Genomic DNA, 27,624 nt, shown 5'->3' with positions numbered 1-27,624 from the left:
CAGAGTAAACAATGATGTAGTTTATTTAAAATGTTTACTCCAAGAAATATATATATAAAAAAAAAATAAGACAATTACAGCACTAAACCAGGCACCTCTGACCAAATCGCAACCTGCTCTTCAACTTCCCTGCACTCTTAAGCCTCTTCTTTCAAATTCTCCTTCCTGAGCTGAAGATGGGTCAGACACCCTCGGGGCCAGTGCCAAGCACGTCCCCAGCCAGGCCAGGCCGCTGTGTACCTTTAGGAGTGCAGCACCCCCCCAGCCAACTCCTTGTCTGAAAGGATTTTCCCCCTTAGGAAGTTCATTTAAAATCTAAGCCAAAAGGAGTTGGCGGGGGGTGTCAATCGGGGGGACAGGGCAGTCTTTACTTGGAAGGTCCCTTTCCTTCTCTAGTCCCTGGCAAGGGTTCCAGAAGAGGCTGAGGCTGGTTTTAGGCAAGTCCACGGAGGACCCAAGCCCAGCTCTGCCCAGGGCACCTCCTGCGAATGCCAGGGCCCAGGGTACTGCTTCCTCAACCCTCTTGGTGACCACACCACCCGAGAGTACAAAGAGCACAGATGCCTGAGCTTCGTGCAAGGAAAGAGGCCTAAGCAGGGAAACTGATTAGGTTGTCACGTGGAAGCTTGAGTCAGAGGTGGTGGTTCAGGAGTGATCTGGACAAATTAGGTTAGTTTAGCAGAAGCTCTGAAGTTGCAGAAGCTTCTCCCCTGGACTACTGATTGAACACAGGACAGAGAGACGAGCATGAAATCAGACTAACTCTTAGAAAGATGCAGGCCTGTCTCCTCCCGCAAGGCCTTGGAACTGGCCAGGACAGATACTGTTAAGGGCAGAAGTCACCCATAAGGAGAGACGGGGGTGGAAGATAGAGAAAAAAACAACAACAACTAGATCATTTTTGGCATTTTTAACATAGATACAATGACAAATGGTAACAACAATAGCAAAAGCAAAGAAAATTGAAGAGACCAATATTTAACTTTCCCATCCACCCAAGTCTCACACTTAAGTTCTATCCCCACCTCCCCCATAAGCACCACTGAACTAAAAATCTATTTTAAAGCACCCAAACCAGTCCAGACCCTCTGGAAACCAAGAGTCCCAGCCAGAGCTGTCACCTCTCTTGGGTCCAAGTGAGCGGAGGGTTCCGGGAAAGGCACCTCGTAACTCACGCAGCGCAGCGCACATCGGTGGCAAGCTCGGGCAGAGGGCACTTGACGGGAAGCGGGTGGCAGTCACAGCATCGGCGCTGACACGCAGGGAAGGGGGACTTCTTCAGTAATCCCAACTATTTGGTACCAGAGCCAAGCAAATGCGACTAAAGAGAGCTGGGTTAGCGGAACGGTACCCCAAGTCTCAGCAACAGGACCGCCCGTTGCAGGCAGGACCCAGGAGTTGGGGGCGTGGGGGGAAGAGAAAGACAGACTGAAGCACAAAGGCGATAAAGGCTGGTACGACAAAGGGTTGATCCTTCTTTGCAGGGACTGGAGAAAGCACTTTTCACTGCTGGCTGATCAATCTCTAATTGGCGAGTGCTAGTGACGGCCCGGGCTCCACAGGGAGCCATAAAGCCGGACCTTTGAACAGATACAAATGTTCCCCACCTCTGCCCCACCCCCAAGTCCCCATGGTTCCACAGTCACCTGATTTTCATTTGGGCTTCTTGTACAGCTAAAATAGATAAAAATGGCTAAACACAGACCCGAAACCCCCACCAGGGGGGAAACGGCAGATTCCATTCATGGTGCAGCCAGAAGGCTCGGGCTTCGCAAGCAGCCGCGGGGGAACAAAATAAGCCGGTCTGCAAGAAAAAGCGGGGAAGGAGCGACCCGGGTGCTCCAAAGACGCAAGCGTGGTTTTGGATGGAGATGACCCCACGGACCGTCTTTGCCTGGATGCTGCCGGTTCCTGTAAGGACATCTTTTCTGAGCAAATGGCGATTCCTCTTCCACGCAGCACCCACTCGGGTCACAGTGCTAATCACGAATGGAAAGGGATGTTTTGGGAAGTGTATTTAGGAGAAGGGATAAAACCTACATTGCTCAAAGTTTCTGCCTTTTTTGTAGGAATGGTAAGTCAACTATGAGCAAATATTTTAATTAAACATTAAGAGAAAAAAACATACTTTGGAAAGCATACAGAAAAAGGTAGTTAACGTTGGATCACTTATAAAACGGAACCTCGGGGAGTCTAACAAAAATGCACCTTCGATCAACTTTTGCTTTTTTAAATTCCTCGTCTGACTTCCCGTCCCAGTGCACATGGAAATGACAGCTGCCGCGAGAGGTGTGGGACCAGAGGAGTCTCCAGGAGCATCAGAGGGTTCGGGGGTTGTATTCTGGTAGTTTCTTGATCTTCTCTTTCTCGGTCTCACTTTCATCTCTCGCTATCACCAAGGAGTGTGAGTAGCCCATGGCGACCTGCGAGAACACATCGGCACTGGCTGTGCGTGGGGCGCGTCAGCACATCAAGGCCAGCCACTAACAGACAGCGGAAGCTGGGCTGGCCAAGAGGTCGGTGTGGAGAGAACCGGGGGACCCTTGAGATGCGTGTGAAAACCCTCTGCTAAGGACAGCAAGTCTCCACGCGATCCTGTCACCAATGCCCTGCCAGCCTCAGCCTTTCGGGCTGCCACGGAGACCCGGCTGGAAGGAAGCCAACAACTGTCTCTGCCAACAGGGACAGGCAGAGACATGAGCTCCAGCTCCCCACTGTATGCGTCTCTCTGGCGCACCTCTGGGTGAGGTGCGTACCATCTGTGTCTCCGCAGACAGGGCTGTCAGCCTGGCTGACTTGGCAGCAGTGGCCCTGCCCCGCCATCTGCCTCGCGCAGTTCTACTCGGCGGACCTGCCCACCCCCCGCCCAGCAGTGGGATCCAAGTCTCCAGTGAAGGAGCAATGGAGCCATGATGTGCTCGCCTGGGGATCAATCTGCTGTGGCCATACTGCAGCGTGTGTCATCAAGAGTGAGGACAGCCACCGAGCCTGGCCACTACTCCCTTGCACTGTCTCTTTCTCCTGCTGCTGGCTGTTACCCATTAGAAAACTCCAGTGCAAGGTGGCCGGGAAGCTGCTCAAGATCTAAGGCAAGATTTGCCCTTTCCCTGCCAAGCGCCTGTTGGCGCTCACGGGCACAGCTGCCCACACTCACCTGCTCCGAGAAGATGCCGTCCAGAGTCTTCACCTCTTGGGCTGCAGTGGAAGACTTGGGCTTGTGGTCCCCGTAGCCCTGGCAGAGCAAACAAGACACTCAACCAAACACAGATCGATGTGGCTCAGTCCAGAAGTGGGGACTCACGGCGCCATGTCCCAGCAAGCCGCTAACCAGAGCCAGAGAGGACACCCTCTGGCCCCTCAGTGACTGAGCCCAGCCACCCTCAGATACAGGGGCCAGGTCGCCAACATTTCCCACAAAAGCTACCAACAGATGATGCGCTCTTAACTTGAGGAAGACACCAAGGCGCTCAGTTCTAACCTGTAGTTGTTTATGCGATAATGGAGCCCTTTTGGGGAGTACAGAAAGGTGACAGGAGATGACGCCATGAATACGGGAAGAAACAGCAACTGCAGCCTTTTAGGATGACAAGGTCACTGAGAACACTGGTCAACAACGTGCCCTTGACACTCTGCCAAATAACCACCATCCAAACCACGAGATGTTGGGAGTGAAAGGGAGCACCAATTAGTGATGACTGCAGGGCACCAGCGTCCCCACGCCACAGACAGGAGGACTTGGTCAAGGACAGCTGGGGAGTGGGGCATGCAAAGGTGACTTAAAGGTCACAGACCTCCCAGCTCAGCTGAAACAGATGGTCCTGAAGGGCGAGAAAGGCAGCACGCCCCAGCCCGGCGTCTGCCCACACCCCTGAGAGGCTTCCCCAAAAGTCCCCCCCTTTCCCCTCTAGTTTCCAAATTCCTATTTAGAAGGTCAAAGTCTATTTCTGAAAGGCCCCAAAAAACATCTGTTCTTCCTCTAAGAATAATCCATAAGAACTGGACCAGGTTCCGTGCCTTTCAATGTTTCAAATCGGGCGGCCTCTGACGCACCCCCCGCCCCGCAGCAGACTGTGGAGGGTGTGCAGAGCCCCGAGGAAAGGAGCATCCGCCCATCCACCCAAGCCACCGCTCACGGGACCAGGAAAAGCCCTTCCTTCCCCTCATCTCCATCATCTGGGCTGGCTCCCACCCACGAGGCTAGGGCAGAGATACAAATCATGTTTCTAGCAGGAAATAAGCCAAGATAAACCACCAAGAGCCAAGCTGAGGATGAAATCATGACTAGAGCAGGAGGCCCATCAGGATGAGCTGCACAGCCAAGCTATTCTTAACAAAAAGTTAAAGATTCGCCTAGGACCAGGACCGAAAAATGAAAGACATTGGGTCGGGGAAGGCCAAGTGTGAAACTGAGGGCTACTGGCTCTCATCAGTCAAGTAATCGAGACTGAAAACTGGAACACAGACTGAAACCCCATTTAGGAAAAATAAGGGGAAGTGTCCCCAAAAACGCCTATGAGGCTGGCCCGACAACCTACACTCGATCATTGCACACTCATCGGTTTAAAATGACAGTTCCCACTGATTGGGCATGGTGGCTCACGCTTGTAATTCTAGCAATACGGGAAGCTGGCGTGGGAGGATCGCTTGAGGCCAAGAGTTAAAATGACAGTAGAGGGAACAAACAGGCCCATTTCCCAGCACCCAAGCACCACAATCGCATCCCAATCATGGCTTACAAAATGCAAGAGGAAACTGGATCTGACACTTCCCAATTTCTGTATTTTACAATGTGGACAGAGATCACTTTCATCATAATTATTTGATCAGCACAGACTCATCCTTAAAAGCTCATGAGACCCAAAGATTACAGATTGTTGCAGAAAGTAATGCAACAAAGAAAAAAAAAGCCCACACATTTTCTCCTGAGAGAATCCGGGAGAGAGGCGCCTGGATGGGGCCCCACCTGTCCCCACGGACGCCTTACCAGTTCCCCGAAGGTTGGCGATGGTCCCCAGCTGATGGTGCTCTCGTCTGCAGCCACGATGATGCTGCTCTTCCTGCAAACAGGCAGGCTGTCACCACCACGCCCAGGAGCCCAGCCTTGAGCCCACGTGGGTACTGCTCAAAAGCATGGGTGTGAGCTAATGCTTTTAAAAACCAAGGACATCACGCTAAAACCTCTATAATGTACTGATTTCCAAGTAACAAACACAACAAAGGGGCCAACAGGCTTCTCCTGAACCCTAAGACTGATTGTCCCATGCAGGCCACTCAACACTTCGAATAAACAGAACCCCTGAAAAGTCTGGGCTAGGATCCAATGGCAGGAGACCTAGCCGCCCCACCCCCGCCCCAGGTTCTAGGGCTCTTGGTGGGAGGTGACTTTGGAAGACACACACACTGGTAAAAGATCAGACCAAATCAGGATGAAGCAAAAGTCCATTCCCAAGGTGGTGGGCATGCCTGCACAGTAACTCAGGCAGGGTTAGAGGTTTCAACTGATTAAAGCCACACTGACCCCTCCCAAACTGTCCTCCCAACACCTGCCAGTTGATTAATCAACTCCTGATCAATAAGTGCTAGAGAACGCAACAGGCGTCCTGAAATGCACTGAGAACCACGGATACAAAGAGCATTTCTTCCTCCCAGTGTGTCAGAGTAACTGAGATCCAACTATGTTTCCAACTACAAATAATTTCCAACCTGCAACATAAGCAGAACACATCAATCTCTGCTTGTATATTTCTTTGGAAAACAAGTATCTTCAAAATGCACCCCCACCCCCAAAGACAGGGAAAAGCCATCTGTTCTAGTGCCTCCCAAGCCCTCTCCCCTCCTGCCCCCAACGATTCAGTGCACAAAACGCCTTGACAGGGACGGCCTGGCAGCAGACGCAGAGCCCTCTCAGGATCTAACACCCCCGGGGGAGGAAGAGACGTCACAGTCACCAGGAGATGCTGCCACCTACCCACAAGCCAGGCTCCGGATTCTCCAGCCACAAAGGTCCTGTACTGCTTTCGGGTACATGGTAGACTCACGGGAGGTGTTGGTGGCCCCCCAGAAAAACAGACCACCTGGGAGAAGACAAAACCCATTCCCAGTGTGACCAGACATCGCAAAAGCTGAAGTCTCACCTTCAGCACCGTCAAGGTGAAAGGCAAAAGGGCTGGATGACAAGTGGGCATTCTGTTTAAAAGAACACTGGGGAGAGATTCGAGATTCATGGTCTCAGGACAGGGCAAGGGCCATGTGGTTCCACAGCAGAACACTGATCTGCAACGGAGGGAAAAACCACAACTCGGTTCTGGACACCTCTGTCCTGAGGCACAGGTGAGGGAAGAAATGACTAACCTACTTCACTGACGGCGAAGGAGCAGGTGTACCCAGCGTAGATCTGGGACGCCCCACGCCCAGGGAAGTCAAACAGCTTCACCAGCCGAGGGACCATCTCGTCCTTCTGCTCTGCATGGCCCAGCCGGCCATAGCCACCAAAGCCCCAGGAGAAGACTCGCTTCTGAGAGTCCAGGACCAGCTGTAGGGAGAGAGGAAACAGTGTTGGAACAGGCGACAAGAGGGGTCACCACTCTGTCCAGAGAACCTGATGCAACAGCTAACAGCACAGGAGCAGCAACATTAAGGCTGATCTCCACCTGCCTCCAGCAGGGGGCGCAGCCAGCAGGAGCACGGCTGGCAAAACCCTGTGTTCCATGGGAGGCCGGTCTGCTACTTTCTCTGCCGGGAACTGTTTTCCAGTCTTGTTCTGTTTAAGCCACAAGTCTTTCCCCTTCCCTGGTCGGAAGCAGGAGGGCTTATGTCTCCACACAGTAAGGCAGTGCATTCAATTTCCTATTAAAACACTGATTAAACTGCAGAAAGAACAAAGGAGAAAAGGCCTCCGTGTCCTGGATTTTTCTTTAGGCCTCCTTCTCCTACAGGTACACAGAGGTAACCTGCACTGGCTCCTGGTGAAGTGAGCAAAGACACTTCAACCACTTAGCACATTAGCTGCCATGTGAGTTGTATTTAATGCATGCTGGTTTTGAGCTCGGGGCCTCGTGAAGCATATGTAACTCACACGTCTCTATCTTGGGAGCCACATGAACTATTTTTCAAGTTGCATATAACTCATGCACAGAAAATGATAAAAAAAATAACAAATTTTTCATTAAATTAGAAAGGATTGTTTTGTTCTCGAAGTTTTTATTCTATTTTCACAATAAAACACCGTGGCCCCAAGGAAAAAAATTTTTTTCCCTAGTGTAGCAGTTGATGTATTAAAAGTCTATCTTCCTTTTTAAAGCGTCTTCCCTCAGGCCGGGCACGGAGGCTCACGCCTGTAATCCTAGCACTCTGGGAGGCCAAGGTGGGTGGATCATTTGAGCTCAGGAGTTCCATACCAGCCTGAGCAAGAGTGAGACCCCGTCTCTACTAAAAAAAAAAAAAAGAAAGAAATAAGCTGGACAACTAAAAATATATAGAAAATAAAAATTAGCCGGGCATGGTGGTGCATGCTTGTAGACCCAGCTACTCGGGAGGCTGAGGCAGGAGGATCGCCTGAGACCAGGAGTTTGAGGTTGCTGTGAGCTAGACTGACGCCACGGCACTCTAGCTCAGGCAACAGAGAGACTCTGTCTCAAAAAAAATAAAAACATAAGAAAATAAAGTGTCTTTCCTCCACCAACCTGTGACACACCAATTCAGTATCTTTGTACAACTTACTAGAAAACTTGATCTAAGAGGCTCTAAATAAGATCCAACTTTCTTTGCCCTATTTAATACATCAGACAAAACAGAATCACAGTCTTCAGCCTTGCAGGAACTAAAGCCTCCTACGCCAATCCTAGCCAATGCGCAGTGCTCTATCATACAGTAAAGAATCCTGGAAAGGAGGTGGGCACAGAGCACTCAGCCAGGAGCACCAACTTGGTCTCTGGACTCCTAGCCCAAGGCTCTTTCAACAGAAGAGAATCCAGCTTTACTCACAGGCATTCACATGGTAAATAACTACAAGGAGGCAAGTAAGATACAAAGACACATAGAAAAATTATGTTGCAATTTATATAAACTGACCTTTAAGGAAATAACTTTAATAACCAAAAACTATTCAATTCCCCAGTATAGGATATTATCTATTGACCTGGGAAGATGTCCATGATACTCTGTTAAGACAAAAACCAAACACCAAACAGTGCTTACTGTATAATGGGGGGATGGGGGTGGCAAAATGTCTCCATGTTTAGATATGTCTGTAGAAGTCATGGGAAAAGTTAACAAAGGAGGCAGCCCAAGGGCCACATGAATGGGACAAAGTCCTCTGAAGAACACAGAATGTCCACCTGGGATCAGTTCCTGGCCGAAGCCAAGTGTTGGGACACTTGGGCACAAAAACACCCTCTACCCTGGCATGACTCTCTGGAATTGAAAAGAAAAACTCAAGCCTTACTGTGTGGTTAGCGCCACAGGCCACATCTCGCACAACCACGTTTGGTACCGGCAGAATCTGCCCATCTTTCGTCTTCTCAATGAAGATGGCCACTCGCCGGGGTACCAGCTCGCAGTCATACTCTATCCGCTGTGCCCGGGCGATGAACTTCCCATCGGAGTTGTGTCCTGTAGTGATCACAGAGCCAGCATCAGCAACCACAGACAGGGCACAATCGACGTGGCAGTGTGCTCGCTGACCGCAGTAGGCAAGATCCCAGACCCCAGCAGTCTGCAGCAGGCCCAGGGCACCCCACCCCCCATCTGGCCAGTCCAGACTTTACCCACACTTTGGTCAACAAAGGCAGCATTTTCCCATCTGAGGCACAGCCCAATTAGCAGGTCATGAAATCAATTTTGTGAGTTGAGACCAGTTACTTTCTAAAAATTAATAGAATAGCATAAAAAACACCAAAGGATACTCTACATAGTAAGGACATTATGTTGTATGTCAGTGTTCTACGTTCAGATTGGGTTGCAACGTAGAACTCACTCCGCACTATGGGTTGCAGTCAAAAAAGTTGGGAAGCTGCTCATCCAAAAGAATGGTCTACACCAAGGACCATCTGTGCCACAGTTGGGGGACCTCAAGGAGCCCCAGATGGGCCAAGAATGGACAGAAAATATCAACACACAAGTCCATACTTCTGTTTTTATGATTTATCAGTAACTTAAACGTATGGTTATGGGTTGCTAAAGCCTGCAATTCATATGCTGTAACTGACACAAGGCAACAGTTCCCAAGGACCCAGCTCGGCACAGCACATACTGGAAGCCAAGCTGCTGCACAGGCCTGAGAACACACCAGAACACTCTGCTCCTGCAGCTACACACCACATTGGCAGCGCTGCTATTTGTAGTTATAAACTACTTCTAGCCTCACATTGCAATCATCACTTCATCAGCCGCAAAACTGTCATATCATGGTTTGTATGTAGGTTAGGCCTCGCTTGTGGCTAATTCCACTCCCTCCCTCCATGGCATGCTTGTTTGCACACTGACACTTTACTGGTGTGTGAGAGAGAATACCATGTTATTTAAACAGTCAGCCTTCTGTGTCCACAGGTCCACATTTACAGATTCAACCCACTGCAGACCAAAAATATTGGGGGGGGGGGGAAATCACAAAAAAAATTAACAATAACAAACAATATGAATAAGACAACATAGTATAATAACTATTTGCATAACATTTACACTGTATTGGGTGTTCTAAATAATGTAGAAATGATTTAAAGCATTAATATATGGGAGGGCCCGGTGTGGCACCTCAGGCCTGTAATCCTAACACTTTAGGAGGCCAAGGCAAAAGGATCACTTGAGGCCAGTCCAAGACTAACTCGAGCAACATCGCAAGACCCTGTGTCTCTACAAAAAATGGAAAACGTAGCTGGGAGTGGTGGCACACACCTGTAGTCCCAGCTACTGGGGAGGCTGAGGTGGGAGGATTGCTTGAGCCCAGGAATCTGAGGTTGTAGTGAGCTATGATGACACCACCATGCTATAGCCCAGGCAATAGAGCGAGGCCCTGTCTCAAAAAAAAAAAAAAAAAGTATACAGGAGGCTGTACATACATTTTTTTACATAAGAGACTCAAGCATCCTCCCTCTGGTATGGTACCTATAGGGGTTTTGAAATCAACCCCCATGGTTACCAAGGAGCGACTCTATCTTGGAATCACAACTAAAATAAGCAGGATAAAATTAGTGGGTTTATAGGGCACTGCCTTGTAACATTCTTCTCATAAGCAGTTCATAGCATGACACCAATTCTCTAATGTTCACATATTCTCTTTCCACTGGAATGTGCCTGTCAATTTCAAAGTCTGAGACTGCCACTAAGAGACTCCCCAAACTTCAAAGCTATGATGAATTTAAGGACATCATAGTAAATAGCGTGCATCATCAGACACGGGAGCTACTTCTCAAACGAAAATGGTATTTTTCAGACACCTGCACTCTTCTGGACAAGGTTTCAATAAATCAGTCAACAAATGACTTCTGGAGGCCCTTTTATGTGGTATCAAAGTGATGGATACTAAGCCAGACAGTCCCAGAGGCAGAGGGAGCACATCTTGGGACTGGTTTTCCCTTCTACCTCCTTTAAAGGAGCTGCACACAATAACTGGCTTCTCCCAAAGTAAATTATAGGCCAGCAACTGCTCCAGAAAACGTGGAACAAGAGGGCTTCCCCATTCTTTTAGAGAAGTGACAGCTCATTAAAATAGAGCTAGTGGCATTCTTATCTTTGCCTTACCTGACTCAGTACACGCCTTGCAAAAAAGAGAACGCAAGTGTGTGTGTGCTGGCGACAGACACACTTCCAAGGTCACGCTTATGTTCTAATTCTAAAAGGGATCTGGTCTGGATCTAAACAATGAGATCTGAGATCAAAAACATGTTTTAAAACGAGCTGGCACGTCAAGAATGACCAATTCTACATCCCCAAATCAAGCCACCTTCCCAAACTACCTTTAAATGAGTACAAACAGGGCGAGGAGGAATGTATACAAAGTGTGTAAACGGCGAGCGGCGGCCGCAGCGACCGCTCACGAACGTTGGCCTCTACCATTACCACCACCCCTGCGTTTCCCTGGCTTGCTAGGCCCGCCAAGCCCTCAGTCGGGGAGGCCAGAGGCTGCAGGGCCGCGCACGTGGCCGGAAGCACAGCCCTGCACTTCCGGTATCTAGCCCGGAGCGGCCGTGGCCATGGAAACGGCTCTCCAACAGGCCGGCAACTCCCCGGCAACCAACAGGAATGCGCACAGGGCTGCACTTCCTTCTTCACTTCTGACTCGGGGTATATTTAGTTTCACAAAGTCACCGTTCCCTTAAGTCCAAGGCCACCGCGTCTCTGCGTTCTATTTATACACGTTCCATCTGCCGGCTGGTGACGCGAGACCCGGCAACCCAGATCCCGGCCGCGGCGCGCGGGCCGGCCGGCAGGGGGCGCCCGCGCCGCGCCCACCGCACGGGCAGGGCCAGGCCGGGCGGGAGGGGAGGATGGAGGACGGAAGCTCCCCGCTCGCCCTCACCGAGCAGCGCTCTGTGAGTCTGTCTCATCAGTGAGACACACACAGGGCAAGGGTTTGGGACGGGGCGTTCCCTGGACAGAACGCAGCTCCTCACGTGTGAGCTGAGACAACGCCCAGGCCGGGTTTTCGGAACAACCTTCATCTTGTGCAGTTTTCCTATTTTCAATAAAGGCAAATCTTTTAATGTGAAACTGAATGAAGGTGTTTTTTAACTTTGAAATCCCTTTATATAAATGAATTCCCAAATCAGAGGAAAGAATCTTTTGTCAGACTCCAGGCCTGACTTTGTCACTGCGGCAGCCGGCGGAACGCTCTCTAGCCCTGTGAATTACGACACACTGCTCCATTAAACGTGAGATCCACTTAATGGATAAAGGCTATTATCTGCGATCAATTACCCACGTTTCCAACACATGTGTGCAACCCCACACTGATTTCTGGTTCTGATATCCAGATAGATTACAGAGCTTTTAAAAAATATATTTCCATACCCAGCTGACCATATTCAGGGCACCCAAAGGAATAGAGGTTCCCTTTGCAGTCCATTATCATACTGAATTCAGCCCCACAGGCCATTTTGGTAATTGGCTGGCCGTTGTACATTATCTGAAAAGAAAAGACAGTAGACTTTCAGTCATTTTTTAAAGGACTGATAAAAAGTCTCTACCCTCCCTGCATGGTGGTGTGAAACAATTACTAGGTTACAAAGGTATTTAATAAACTCAACAATTCTGAAGGTAAAAGCTGAGAGCACTTCTATAATATGAAGCTCAGAATATATGTAAAGAAACACACTCATGACCCCCGCCCCTTCCCAGTATAGAGCACAGTTCAAAGCCACTGTTTCTTTTCAAGATCAAGAAATCCAAGTCCCTCCCTTCATCACCTAAACCACTAATCAGGCACTTAGCATTCTTCTATATTATATTTGTAGTTCATTTTTAAGGTACAAACCTCACCCCTCCAACTTAATCCTAAATTTCTTAGGAATAAGAGATATCTACCTCTATTTGTGTTCTAAGCACCTGGCAGGTGAGTTCATACAAACAGCATTTGCAGATAAATACAATTACATCCATATAACATTTCTCACTTTCTTTGGAATAAATAGAACAGGCTTAAAGCAAGGCCTCTCTAACAAATTTCTCCCATTTAGAAAGAAAAATAGTTTTCAACCTGACCACCAACTAAACCTGTTTTAAAGACCATAACTTGACTGCCACTTAAGGCATCTGGACCCTCCTTTTACAAGGGGTCAATTAACTCACAACAATGGGAGAAGTGCACAGCCCCCCCCCCCCCTTAAGAAACCAAACACCAAAGTCTAGAGAAGCAAAAAGCCACGGAGGCGCGGGAGCCAGGGAGGAGGGGAGCACGCACCTGTGCCGGGCTGGGGACGGCATCTGTCTGGTTGCCAAGGCCCAGCTGCCCCATCTTGTTCTCCCCAAACGCAAACACAGAGCCTGTGTCTAGAAGGAAGGAAAAATAATGCTTCATGTTTTGAACCAGATTTGGAATCACAAGCATCAGAACAATAAAAACAGTCCATTTGCCAGGCAGAATATAAGTGAGAGTCCAAAATATGGTGAAATGGGTACTTGGGGGCAAAACCAATTCACACCAGAAACTGGGTGTGCAGAAAAACACAAGGAGACGTGTCTCAGACTCCTGGACAGGCTTCCTGTGATCATGGGGGAGGCTCCCGATGCCCACCAGAAGCCACCCACCATCTGGGGTCCCAGGGCATCTTTCCAATCTTGGTCAAGAGTGACTCCACCCCACCCTCAAGGTGGACCATTTGGCCTCTTGCGTAATTTAGAAGGAACCAGCCACTTCCTTACCCGTCAAGGCCAGGGTGTGGTTCCGCCCACATGCTGCCGACACGATCACTTCATGGCTGAGACCCTCAATGAGTCTGGGGGCTTCCACTCTCTTGGTGTCGCCATGTCCCAGCTGCCCTTTCTCATTTCGACCTGCGGATCACAGCAAGATAAAGTGGCAAGGAGACAGGGTGGCCGAAGCAGCCACAGGGCCAGTGCACACTCTCTCAAATGAGGCCAATCTGTGTCTCCTAGAAGGTACCCTCCAGACTCAATTGCCGAGATCCAGGGAAAAGAACATTCTGGCTTCTCTGCCCACTGGAATGTGCTTGGGTGACCTGCATAAGATCTGGTGCAGCCAACAGCAAGCGCCTGCTGCACCGTCTCCAATCCTCTTCCCTGAGACAGCAGTGGGACACACCTGTGCACACCTCCAGCACCTCCCACACCTCTGCTACCAAGGGAAATGGGAGAAAGGCTCAGTCTGACCCGGATGCCGCACACAGGCAGGCATGCTCATGGAAACATACAGTTCCCACTTTCCATAGTGCCTGCAAGACAACCACCCCCTCTGAGATGTATTTTAAGACAGTACCCATTCTGACACCTGGCTGACAAATTTTAAGTACCTCAGTGCCCTGGGCATTTACTGTGGACAGTTTCTGCCTTGTGAATGGTGCTCACAGAACAGTGCTGACCCCACCCGCTAGGATTGCCCCTCACAGGACCCCTGCTACATGGCCCCCCGGCGTCAAAGTACAGGCCTGCCCTGAACACACACCCACCCTGTCAGGGGCCAGCTCCACCTCTGGAGCTGCTTTAGATGTTGTCAAAGCTCCGCATCTATGGATCTGTGATTTCCTGTGGAAGGCAGGCCCAAGGGGGCCACTCCCTGCCACCAAGTCCTCTGCAACACACAAGGCCCTGTGGAAAACAGCTCCAAAACACAGTGGCAAGTTGGCTGGGCCAAAAGGAGGGCTAGAAGCCCCTAAACCTTACCTAGTTTCCAACACAGGCTACACAAGTTCCAAAACAAAAGAATTCAACGGGCCACTCCCAATGATGAACTTTTCACCTTCACAAGTCAGGAGAAAGCAGAGCCAAGGAGACGGCACCAGTGGTCCCGCAGGAGGCTTGCAGAGTCAGTGGATGGCCTCCAACCACACGAGGTGTTGCACTACCAGGAGGAAAACATCCCTGACATGCCCTTAAAGAAAATCTGGCTTAAGGGCCAGCACCAGCACTCCGGCAGATGCCAGCTTCCAATGGGAGCTGCTCAAGTTCACGGTGAAAGGCATGTGAAATGCAGAACAAGCGCTGGGCACAGCTTCTGCCTGGGCTTGGCGTGCTGAGGCACGTGTGGGGAAGGCTGAGAGGCCTGTTGGGGCAGACACCACACGAGCCACACATCACCCACTCTCCCGTGGCACTAATTCCATGGATGCTGGACAACGCCCCTCTGTGACACCCCCCTGTAGCATTAGTCTGCTCAGGGACCACACACCTAGACAGCAAGATGCACCTTGCTCCCTGCCCACAGGTCAGCACAGAGGATGCTTTTAGAACCACCCGTTAAGGGAAGCTCAGCAAAGAGAGTAGAAATAAGATAGCTGAAGTTTGGAACACTGACATAAAGGCTGTATACAGTGTTGAAACGAGAGTAGGAGGGGTGCTTTGGGAGCAGGGACACACCTTGATGCCAACCGGGAGAAAATAAAAATCGTGGCGATGTCAGCATGTCATCAAGAGACTATAAAGTATAAATTTGGGCCAGACACACTTGTTAGTTTTTTTCCAACAGAATTACAAAATTAGCAGAGTGCAGGGAAGACAACAGATGTTAATATATTTGGACTTTGCTACAGCAGCTCATGAAACCACAAAAAAATGGTTCAAACAGACCGAAATAAAAATGCAGTCATATGGACTAAAAGCTAGCCAAAGGACCAGAAACAAAGGGTGGGGACAAATGCCAACATGCCCAGCTGGAAGAAGAGTCCAGGAGCTACCAGAAGGGCTTGAGAATAAAATGAGCCTTAGTCAATACCTTATTAATGATCTGGAAGAGGAAATGGGAAAGCCATCTGCAGAGGACACTGACATCAAAGAGGAGATGCCACCAGGAAAGGACAGGGAACCCATCCCAAGTACCCAGGTGAGGAAAGCAGAAGGGAAAGCAAATCTAATCCGAAAAAGCAAAGTATATAATATCTGGGGAAAGGTAAGAAATGAACCGGGCGGTGAGGTACAAACGACCTCGCGTCAAGCCCAGAAACGGTGGCTGGGGCTGCAGATTCGGTGCCTTCCCTGCCTCCGACAGGACTCGCAAGGTATGTAAGCCAGTGCATTTAGAGTGGCAAGAACAGAGATCTTTTGTCACACCGTGCTGCAGCGTAAGAAGGGACTGTCCACTGGAGGACAGCCCACCTAAAATAAAACAGGCTTTGGGTTGTAGGCGCCTCAGTATCAGAAAGATCAAGCTTCAGTCAGAATATTCAAGAAGAAGCTGCTTCAAGACAAGGAATCATAGAATGAGGGGGCTATGGATGCACAGAAAAACATCAAAAGGGGGGATGAGGGGGCTCACTTGCAGGGCATGGACCAGACTAGCTCGAAATCAGGACGAGAAAACGGGCTGCTAACGACAGAGCCCAGCCTCACAGATGGCCCAGGTCTCTCCTCTAGGCAAGCAGAAGCTCTGCACGGGGACAGCTCGAAAGAGGTACTCACCCCAGCTCCACAGCTTCCCTTCCGTGGTGATGAGGAGGCTGTGCGCAGCACACGAGCCCGAGACCACCGTCCGCACCCGGACCCCCGCCAGGCACCCATACCTGTGGGGCCCCCACAGATTTTGCCCAAGATTGCGGTAAGCAGCTGCAAAGAGAAGAACTTGGATCAACACCCAGGGGTGGTAGGGGAAGAATACCTCCCTCAAAGCATCACTAGCCACCAAGGGGCCACTTCCCAATGGCACAAACCTGGCAGTCTATGTACCTGGCAGTCGGGAGCCACAGGAGGATCAAGTTTGCATCTTGAATATGTGCGATGCCTCCAAGGGACAAACCGCCCCAGGAGCTGGCCAGGCCTGGCATGGCCAGCCACCACCTCCATCTCTGGCCCTGACCTCACGCATGCTGCAGACCCGCAAGCACTGCTGAGCACACCTGCAAGTGTCAGGGCAGGCTGAGGGCCAGGCCCCAGGAACCTCCCTTGCCCTATGGCCCTAACCTGTCCCCTAACCTGCGTCACCTCCTCACTCCCTGCCCGTGCTTTCCTCAGGCCTCCACCCTGCAGCCAGAAGGCTCTTTCCAAGCTATGACCCTGAGTGTCCCCATCGTCCTGGGAACGACCTGCCCTCCTAGCGCGTCTCCCAGGCCCTTTGAGGAGGGGCCCTGCTAAGCCGGCTCCACTCCTGCCCCTTGAGTTTCCTTTCCCAGGTCTCCCAGTGTGTCTGCCCACATACTCACTCCCCCCAGAATGTCCCTCCCGCCTCCTACTTGATCCTGAGCTCAGGTCACACGCTGCTCCTCTGGAAGGCGGCTCAGAACTCCCCCCACCGCAGCCCTGCACAGCCTACCGCAGCACTCGCCCCGTGCACTCACGTGATGACCCCTTCTGTGACAAGCCACCTGAGGGCCACAGCTGTGGTCTCCCTCTTTGGCCTAGGGCCTCAGAAATGCCTGGCACACAGTAAGGGCTCAATAATGTCACAATCCCCACTTTACCCTATTAGTGGACAGGAACATGGCCAATTTTTAGCTTAATTTTTTCACTCTTGGGCTCCCATGAGTGCTTCCAGGACTTGGTGACTCTTTTGAAACGCTGCCACCGCCAAATCAAGCATGTCGGATTGCCTGGGCTGTCAGGACTGATTAAAAGGCTATGATTTCTCCGTCAGTCCCAGCTCCCTGGAAAACTATCTTGGACAGTCCCACCTTCAGCCCCCAGCAGGGGGCGCCACAGGCTCCCCTCATTCAGTGACAGGCGCTCAGAGGGCTACAGAGTAGGCACCGCGCCCCAGGACTCGGCTCTACTTAAAGGTGAAAACAAAAATCAATTTCCAGGGGAAGTGCAAACAAGAAACGACGGCCTCACAGGCTACATTAAAACTTCTCACAAGAAACCTAAGGAGGCACCTAAATGACATGAGGTTTAGGTAACTATTAAAGAAAGATCAGCTGGGCGTGGTGGTCCCAGCTACCTGAGAGGCTGAGGCAGAAGGATCACTCCCTCCAGCCTGGGTGACAGTGACCCTGTCCAAAAAAAAAAAAAAAAACCCCACAGGAGGAGGAAAAAAAGAGAAACCCTTTAAGGTGTTTGTCATGAAGGCAAAACAGTGGCATGACTGACAAGGACCAATATACATGTTGCAACAGCTCACGGCGTCAGGGGATACGGTCAGGGAGGTATAAGGTGCCCTACCTGGCCCAGCTTGACACGTGGCACAACATGGCACAGGTGGTTAGATGCTCACAGATTTGCCAAAGCATCTTTCCCTGCAGCGGCTCCAGGAATAGCAATGCCCAGGACGCCATGAGCTCACAAGAGAGGCAAGGCTGGGTTCCTTCTGGCCTCCCACGGAACAGTTTAGGGGGGTCCGAGTCAAACTGACCCCCGCAGCCGTCTCGGGCTCCACAGTCAGGCTGATGGCTGTTAATTCCCGCGGCCTCCAGATCCCTGGGGCCTGGTCCCAATCAGAGCTAGAGCGTGGATCACTGTGCGATCCCGGGAGGGAACAGGACATCGTGCTGCCCACCCTACCAGATCCGCTGCAATGTACACGCGGGGTCCACCAGGCCCTGAGGCAAGGCCCTACAAGGATGGAGGAGACGGGGGCAGGACGAAATGCTTCCCTTCACTTTTGGCACCAGTGGGGAAACAAATCTTCCCCCTCTTCCCTTTATGTCTACTGGCCAAGGCTACAGAAGGCCTAAAGGTATTTAAAAATACTTTAAAATGACACAAGCCTTCATTGGGACTGAGAAAAACCAGGGAAGTAAAGCTGGAAATGGGTGCAGATGGAAAAGCATTCTTGAAATGAGCCTCATTAGGGCAAAAAAGAGCACAGCAGAGTCTGCTTCTGATCCCAGGCGGCTTTCCTGCTCTGTAAACGCCCAGAATTTGGGGGAGGCTGTGCTGATGGGGGGGCACTCGCTCCCTGCTGCCCTGCACAGCTCCACCGCACGCCACATCTGCAGGAGGCAATGGAGCAAACCTGGCTCTGACCCAGGCCCTGCCACTTGCTTCCTTCTGGAATTTACTTCCCCTCCCTGGGTTTGTGCCTCTGACTGAGGGTGCCGCTCAGCTCAGAAGCAGCTTTGAGAAATGACGCAACTCGGGCACAGAGCTGGCAGAGAGGCACCTCAGCACTGGGGGCTCATGTCGTCACAGACCAGGAGGTACTTCCTGGGACACCAGCCACCGTGTGGACGTGGCCCCTGCCCCCCGCCATGGGCTGGTCCTGAAGGCTGGGCATTTTCCACAAGAGGCAGCGCCGCCACCTGTGGCTGAAACCCACTGCTCACCCAGCTGGACCACGCGCTGCTGAGACGCCTGCGGTTTTCACGGAACAAGATGATCTCCAACGCCCCTGTTTTAAGGCGCTAGGGCGTGCCAGTGTGCAAATATTTGCTCATGGGGCAAAGCAATGTTGGAAGTACTTTAGGAATCTTTCCAAATAAAATCAAGAAGCCATAAAATGTGGCTATGTGCCAGCAGTCTTCCCTCTCTTGGATGGGCCCATTTCCCCTGAGCATAGATACCAATTTTCTAAAGACAACTGGGGACAAACAGTTACATCTTAGCACCTCACTGCTCCCCTCTCTCCAGACTATTCTGTCAAACCAGTTCCTGTGACAATTTGGCAGCCTGCAAAGAAATATGGCGTCTTCTGAAACATCTGACATTTGACAAATGCCTAGGACATTCTGACACCATCTCACAGGACCAGCCTCTTCGTTGTAGTGAAAGTGGTGTGAGGAAGACATAAAAGGTGTCAATGCTCATGTGCGGATGCTATTTTCTTTCTTTCTTTTTTTTTTTTGAGACAGAGTCTCGCTCTGTTGCCCGGGCTAGAGTGAGTGCCGTGGCGTCAGCCTAGCTCACAGCAACCTCAAACTCCTGGGCTTAAGCGATCCTACTGCCTCAGCCTCCCGAGTAGCTGGGACTACAGGCATGCGCCACCATGCCCGGCTAATTTTTTCTATATATATTTTTAGCTGTCCAAATCTTATCTTTCTATTTTTGGTAGAGACGGGGGTCTCACTCTTGCTGAGGCTGGTCTCGAACTCCTGACCTCGAGCGATCCACCCGCCTCCGCCTCCCAGAGTGCTAGGATTACAGGCGTGAGCCACCGCGCCCAGCCTATATATTTTCCTGTTTAATCTTAATGGAATTGGTTTTCTAAAAGCAGGATTGTGAAGTGAGAGACTCGAGACCAGAGTTCAAATCCAGTTCCATCACTATAGTGGCTGTGTGACCTTGGGCAAGTCACCTGGCCTCTCTGTGAATGAAGGGAATACCTACCTGGCAGGTGGCCACCAGAACTGCACTGGACACCTAGCACGTAGGAGGCACTCAATGGATTTTTAGAAACTGTTCTCATACCTTGCTGTTTAGGCACTTCTTTTCGACCAATCAAGTCCCAGTTGGTTGCCCCAAAAATCAAAAGCTGCCCTTTGCACTTCGACCCTTCAAGTTTCTGCAGAGACAGAGAAAGTGACAACAATTAGCTTTTAAAGCTGCTTCTAGTTTTCCGAGACTGTCCAACAACAGCAGTAAAAAAAAGAAAATAACTCATCATTCATGCTGTGTCACCAGGGGGCTGTGCACCTGGACAGAGCCCGCAGTCACCCCCTCATCAGCACACTGCAACATGGGTGACCTCAAACCTGCCCGCAGCAGCTCACTTGGTATGCCTAGGCTCACCTTCATTCTTTGACTTTTCTTTAAAATAGCTTTTGCAAAAGACTAAAAATTAAGCCGAATCCTATTCTTCCCCTCCACTCTGCAAAGTGCTGTATAGATTTATGCACAAAGCCAGCCATGTCACTCAGCAGGTACTAAAACCCGCTCATCCTGAGGGCCAAGTCTACACTCTCCCACAGTGAGCACAGCGCTCCACCTGTGGAGCCCAAGCCCTGAGAGCCCCAAGTCACTTCCACACGGCCATCACCCACAGGCGCCCTCCCTGTCGTCCCTCCGTTTGCTGCCCACTGTGCCAAGAGCCTGTCCGTGGGGAATCAGGAAGGAAGACAGTAGAAGATGGTGTTCAATTTCGCCACTGGAGGAAGACAAGGGTGTGGGAGGATCTGACGCAAGTGGCATTCAATGGCTCACTCGCCCAGCTGTCCATGAGCCAGGGGACCAAGCAAGGGAAACAGGGACCTCCCCAGGGCCTGGCCTCTTCAGGGACAGGCTGTTACCACCAGCCAGTGCACTTCAAGTCTCATTCTCAGTCTCTCAACATAGAAAGTCATTACAGCCACCGACTCTCAAAACTATCAATGAAAATCTATGTCATTTAAAAATGCCATTGTCCAATTCTGGGTGGCACTCGTAATATTCTCAGCACTTTGCTTCCTTAAATGTCAAAACACACTTTTAAAGTGGATTGTTAGTCAAAGACTCAATTCTGAATGACCCACTCAGCGCTTATTGGCAAGGGAAGCGTCGACTTCGCTGTCTGCTTTCCTCTCCACGACTGCAAGACGAGGAGAGGAAAGTTTCTTCTGTTTACGTATGGAGCTGCTCTTGGAAGGCTTGAAGAGAAAAGGCCGGCTCCAGGTCCGATCACCCTAACCTCTACATGGCGACTGCCCTGCTACATGTTCTAACGACAAGGTTCACCCGTGTTTAAGATGACACATCTTCACGATCAACGAATTCCATTTCTTAGGGAACTTTACCTGACCCAAACCTGATGTTACAGGCATCCCCCCCCCACCCCCCAGTGCAGGTCCCATTCCCTTTGCCTTTTGGGCCACATGTATGCAGCAGAACAAGATGGTCAATCTATAGGAACACATCCTACAGGCGGCACAAAAAGGGGAAATGAAACAGCATGGGAATGGAGAACAGCTTGGCCACATTTAAATTATTTAGAGAACGACCTTAGTCAGGGGTAGTCCAAGCCCTGCAGCACCCAGACTCAGATTACTTGCATCGGAGCCGAGTTTCCCCTGCTTATCGCCCCTTCTTTGTTTAACTGGCAGGCCTGGCTGGAATATTCTACAGGTCTACAACCAGTGGGTTCTGCCAAAGTCCCTGTGGAAAGAGAGATCCCTGGGTTCTCTGCCCAAGTCACTGACTTGTGCTCTACTATTCCTCGAGTCATGTGGGGGTCGGGAAGGGCGCTAAGGCCCTGGGGGAGAGGTAGCTACTGGGAAAAGGGGGCCAGGATGTCAGCAACTGCAGGCCAGGCAGCCTCCTCAGGCAGGCAGAGGTTCAAGGGCACCAGTGTTCAGCATTCACCACTGAAGTCAAACCACCCAACACTGCGAGGCACTCACTACAGCAAAATTTCACCAGAGCCGCCGCCATCCCAGGACCCTTTGCTCCTTCGGGCCACAGAGCATAGCCTCGTAGAGAGACTGCCAGAACCCGCCACCACTGCCTGGGGTGGGGGGGTTTCCCGGACCTGCACATCTGGTCAAGGGCTCGTGGCTACTGGCCCATCAAGCCAGCTAAGCGCTTATACAAAAACCCAACCTTTCTGATCAGAGTGTGCGGGGAAAGCCTTGGTGTACTGAGTCCACTCCAGCGACAGTGGTTTGATTCCTAGGAAGGGCATTAACTGTTACTCAAATTTTTTGTCATGGACCATATTTCCCCCCACATTAGATGGAGGTGACTACATTTTCTAAAAATTGTTTGCCAGAAGCCGCTTACTTTTATCTCTAGCTGTTCCTTATATGAAATAAAGAATTAAAACAACAGAAGTCACAGCCCACATCCCCTTTTGTCACAGACCTAAGACAGCCCATACCAAGGGAGAGAGACCCCGATGGCTGCTGGCTCCATCCGGAGGGGCCCAGTGAGCGCAGGTGTCAGAAGGCCAGGTAGCCCTCTAAGGCTGCATCAGCCTTCACTGATGGGCCAAGAGATTGTTTTCTGGAAGAACTCGGTGTCTTCAACACTGCTCTGTCGATGAGGGAAATTCACTTTGCCTTACTGCCTCCCAGCAACCTAGACACATAACCGGGGCCAAGATGGACGGCCACGGCAGCAAAAGGCACTGAGCTTCTTCAATCAACAAAATGGGATTTCTGCTCCCAAGCGATTTTTGAATTACGGCCCAAGTGCAAGGAGCATGCTTATGAGGCCGAGAGTCAACCTTTTAACACATCCCCATTTAGAAGACCACTGCCTCTTGAAGCCAGAAAGACTGTTGAGAAGAATGCCGGCAGCAACAAATTCCCTAATGGGCTATCAACTGAAACAGCTCCATGCTCGGTATTCAGTTGTATTTATTTGTTCCTTTCAGATTGGACAGATCCGTCGCAGGGTCCACAAAACTGTAGCAACCCAAGACTGGGAAAACTACAAAGACTTGGGTGGCCTGCGTGACACTCACCTGTTTTCCAGGATTTGGCCAACGCTGCTGGCTTTACCTGCTTTACAAGGTTATGAGGTTCGCAAGGAGTTAGGGCTGAATATACCCCAGACAATGACAAGATGCTCATATGACATAACTATACCCAAACCTCAGGTCCTCAGAGTGAGCATTTCCCGAGACTGAACATAAGAATACTCATCCTTTACTCAAGACAACTTTGTCCCTCAACAACACAAGCACTGGGTCACCTTCCACCATCCCAGCATCCACAGCTTGGAAGTGACTGAAGGCAACATTGAAGGTTTTAGAAGACTCCAGGGCAGCTGCTCTCACACAAACCTCCTCCTTCAAGCAGCCCTGAACAGTGGCAAGGCTTGCAAAATGCTCAGTAAAAAGGCTCTTTCTGAAACAAGCTAGAGACTGCTGTTGGCCTGTGGCAGCAGACGGGGTCCCCAGGCCTGCTCAGAAGAGGGAGACCCTGGGCTTCCCTGGAGACCAGGAACTTGGGGTCAGGGATACTGGGCAGGAAGCCAATCTAGGACAAGGGGCAGAGTGCCAGCCTATGGCACTATGGAAAGGCAATGGAGCTACATGGGCCTAGCCCTAACTCTGGGCCAAACTCAATAGACGCTAATGAAAACTTCAACTTGTGTCACTTTCCAAGAGACATAAAACAGCATCTTCTGTTGAATCCTCAGTCTCCTGGATGCTTTTATCCCAGGACAGTGCATTGACTAGCCCAAAGGAAATCTGCCTAACAGGCCCTCTTAGTTTTTCTAAGGGGATGCAGGAAGGAATATGTAGCTTTTAAATCCTTGCTTATGCACATACATGTTCCTTTTTATATGTACGTATGTGTGTTAACAGGAATTTAAAAGCTATGTTAGATGTAAATGTAAAACCCATATAAACTGCAAGGGGCTGCTGTTGTCTACTCAGAAAGCAACAGAACCTCCCAGTAAGATCAACAAATGTGCCCTTTCCACGAGACAAACCGGATTCACGCACGCTGGCGCAGGTAGAGACAGACGCAGAGGTGGGCTGGGTGGAGAGCCAGTGCCTACCTTCTTGGCGAATCTCAGCAGGGGGCTAATACTCTTACTTCTTGACAACAAAATGCATTGGCAACTGGAGCAGTGCAGCTGACAACTACAGAAGCAGACAGATATTCAAACACAATCTTGCTTTTCGAAAACTCACTGAAAATAGAATACAGGAGAGGCAGAAGCCTCTTTTTAGTTTTGTCCTAACACAGTGTGACTGGAGGGCAAAAGTCTGGAGTCTGACACAGTAGATGTGATCTGTCAAAGGATAACAGTTGCTGTTCCAGTTCCTGGCTACTCTAGCCACTGTCCTGGCACTGTCCTGATTCAAGTCCCTAGGTAAGACCTTTTGGCATCAAGACATGTCAGTGTCTCCTACCACCTAACCTGTTAACGCTTTCCTGGGAAGGCAGTTATATAAAGCATTTTCCCATGCAAAACTGGCCACAGCATTATAGGTGACATCATTTGGAAATCTAGTTCCATCCATGATTTTGGACAAGGCCCTCACACTGTGCCCCAGTTTCCTTATCTATAAAGTGGATGCAGCAAAGGTATTATTTCCAACCATTTAACACTGCCTGAGGTCCTACTAGGGGAAAGCACTCTGGTACTGTTAACCCTTAAACACCCCAAGGAACAGGGACACAAGGGAGGAAACGGTCCTCTCAGGGTGACACACCAAGCCCTAACAAGAAGCTCTTACTCTTTCTTGAGGTTATCTGAGAATCTGGTGAAAGCTTTGACGCTCTTCTCAAAAGCACGTCCCACACGGCACCAAACTCGCACAAAGTTCTGGTGGGATGATGTGGACCGCCCGTTCCTATCTCTGGCCCCGCAGGGTTTTGCAGGCGCGCAGATTGAGCCAGCCACGACCTTAATTAAGATTTGAGCAAAGTGAAGCCCATGCAGACCCTGGGCGATACTTCTTCACTGGGGGGTGGGGCCACAACACAGCCCACACCACGCATCCCGCAGCCCCGCAGCCTCGGACCGCAAGCTGCAAACAAAGCCCAAGCACCGCTCAGCCGGGGGGCTTTCCCGACCTCGGGGGAGGGCTCTCCCGGGCATGCGCCCTCGCACCCCGCCCCGGCGCCGGCAGCCCCCGCCTTCTCGGCGGCGCAGGGCCGCACGGGGCATGCGCGGCGGCCGGCAGGCCCCGCCCCCCCGGGGCGCCGGAGCCGAGGCGGCGGGAACCTCAAAGCCCCGGCGCAAACCACCACTCCCCGCAGAGCGCCGGCCGCCCCCTCCCCGCGGCACAGGAGCGCACCGGCGGGCGCGGGGGGCCGGGGCCGAACGCAGGCGTGCTGTGCCGCCCACCGCCCCCTCCTCCGGCCGGAGCGAACTTACCGAAGTCCCCTTCCCCGGGCGGGGAGGGGGAGGGGCGAGGAGGGAGTCGGCTCCGAGCGGCGCCGGGGGCGGGGCCATGACCCCCTCGCGCGGGCGGGCTCCGGCCGCCCCTCCCCCGCCGGGAGCCCGGGGCGCGCGCCCCAACCGCCAACGGCCCGCGCGGCGACGGCGGCGGCGGGGTCTGCTAGGCCGCGGCCCGCGCGCCCCGACCCGCGCCCTTTTGTTGTGCGGAGGCGGCGGCGGCGACGATGATTCAGCCCGCGGCCTGCGCCGGCCCGGCCTCCCGGAGGGAGCGCCGCGCGAGGCCGCCCCCGGCCGGAACGCGCAACGTGACGCGCCGCTGCCCGCGCCCCGGCCCCCCGCCGCCCCCGACCCGCACTCACGACGCGCTCCTTGGTGTGCTCGGGCTCGGTGATGACCACGGCCGCGCCGCCAGCCTTGCCCGCTGCCGCCGGCCGCGCCGGGCGCTTGCCCCCGCCGGGGGCCCCGTCGAGCTCCAGGCCGTCCTCGTCGCCGCTGCTGCCGCCGCCGCTGCTGCTACTGCAGCGCTCGGGCCGCTCGCGCTTCCTGCCCGCCGGGCCGCCGCGTTTCCTGGGCCCGGCGCGGGCCGTGCCGTTGCCCGAGCTCGGCTCCTCCCAGGCCGCCGCCGCCGCCTTCTTCCTGGGCATGGTCGCGGCTGGAGGGAGACACGGGGCAGCGGCGCACAATGGACGGGTTATAAACTGCGCGGGGGGAGGGGAGCGGAGACGAGCCACCCGGCCTCCACTTCCTCCCCTGCCCTCCCCAAAGTGGCGGCCGCGGGGTGGGCGGAGAGGGGGCGAGTTGGGAGAGGAAATCGCGCCCCTCCCTGGCCCCGGCGCTGCTCCTCCGGGGAATCCCGCACGGGAGCCGAGAGTCCCGACTGCAATCCGCTTGTCGGGGGCGGGGGGTAGACGGAGACCCCCGGCCCATCCTCAGGTTAGGTTTGCCCACAGAGCACCACAATTGCAGCTAGATCCCCCCAAAAGTAAAGGCAAAGGAAAGGAGCCTCCGATCCCCCAGATCTTAATTAAAGGCGGCTTTGGGACACTTTAAGGATCCCCTTTTGGCACCTGGGTGGTAAAGGAGCTGCCTGCTCCCCGGCCACCCCACCTGCTGCTTTTGTCTCCGTGCCCCCTCCCCAAGTCCGCCCAATTTGATGCAGTGCTGTCCCCTATCCCCCGCCAGCCTGAGACCCCAATTCAGCCCCAGCTCCGGGGTCCGACCTCGGGCTCTAATTAGCCGAATCCCTCGGGATGGACTGCCCCCGCGAGGGGGAGAGCCCTAATAAAGCCAGCCCCCAGCCCCAGACACCTGCTCGCACAGACACGAGAAATAAAAACTTTAATGGTACCCCACTGTCTCCGGGCCCCCTCCCGGGCCGTGCGGCCCGCCGGTCTCTCCGCCCCACCGCAAAGTGCCCGGCTCCGCCGGCAGCTCCCCCGGCGCCCCTGCGCTTTCCCCTGTCTGCTTTTTTTTTTTTTTATTGATTTTGAACAATGGGATCTCTGTCTGTCTCCGATTAAACCACGTGGATCCGCCTTCCTTCCCCTTTATATTCATTCAATCCCCCAACCCCCCCTTTCCCAGGTTTCCCCCCCACACACCTTTTCTTTTAAAAAAAGAAAAAGAAAAAAAAAAAAACTTTCCCAGACCCCACAAACTGATCGCTCTGTCTTGAGCCCCTACCTGGTTGGAGTGATGAGAAACCGGTGAGAAAAAGAGAAGCAACTAGAAGATGGATCGGAGGGCTTCCTTTTTCTTCCCGGCCCAGACGAGGGCTCCGGCCCACTCACCAGATACACTTAAAATGTAAATACGAGCTTCCAGAACAAATGCTACAACACAAAACAGAAACACATGTGCGGCCGCGCGACAAGCGAGCGCGCGGCGGGGCGGGCGGCGCGGGGCCCGGGGCGCTGGCGCCCCCTGCCGGCCGGCGGACCCCGGCCCCCGCCCGCCCGCGGCCCGGCCCACCCGAGCCTGCGCCCCGCGCCGGGCGCCACGCAGCCGGGCTCGGCCCTCGGCCCCTGCGCGCCCCGCGGCCGCCGAGCGCGCCGGGGCCCTCCGCGCGGCGCGTCCTGCGCTTCGCAGACTTCTCTGGGGCTTGGGAGGATGTTAGATTGTTTTTCCTGGGCACGTCTAGACAGGTCACCTGAGGACACTCGCTGGAAAATGGTTACTTCGCTCACGCAGCAGCCAACAAGGGACGTGCCCTAATTGAGCGATTGGAATGAAAGATGAATACAATTTGAATAATTTTCTCCTATGCAGGGAGAAGGTGGATTTTATTCGCCTATGGATGTGTCCCAAGTATGTAGC

General features: G+C 52.3%; 1 protein-coding gene across 1 annotated transcript; it reads right to left on the bottom strand.

The window, feature by feature from the left end:
* On the bottom strand, nucleotides 1-27,194 carry RCC2 (regulator of chromosome condensation 2). The gene is made up of 13 exons (XM_045548591.1): nucleotides 26,992-27,194; nucleotides 25,668-25,960; nucleotides 19,942-20,035; nucleotides 16,066-16,209; nucleotides 13,357-13,488; nucleotides 12,896-12,984; nucleotides 12,007-12,121; nucleotides 8,444-8,610; nucleotides 6,352-6,532; nucleotides 5,969-6,074; nucleotides 4,985-5,057; nucleotides 3,155-3,232; nucleotides 1-2,423 (listed from the first exon to the last, which is right to left on the bottom strand). Exons 2-13 carry the CDS (start codon nucleotides 25,950-25,952, stop codon nucleotides 2,319-2,321), a joined length of 1,569 nt encoding a protein of 522 aa, XP_045404547.1. The 5' UTR covers nucleotides 25,953-25,960; nucleotides 26,992-27,194; the 3' UTR covers nucleotides 1-2,318.
* Nucleotides 27,195-27,624: the final 430 nt, after the last annotated feature.

Source organism: Lemur catta, chromosome 3 (assembly GCF_020740605.2).
Source record: "Lemur catta isolate mLemCat1 chromosome 3, mLemCat1.pri, whole genome shotgun sequence".
In the NCBI taxonomy this organism is placed as follows: Eukaryota; Metazoa; Chordata; class Mammalia; order Primates; family Lemuridae; genus Lemur; species Lemur catta.
The sequence above is the reverse complement of the archived record's forward strand: the minus strand, read 5'-3'. Positions and strand labels throughout refer to the sequence as shown.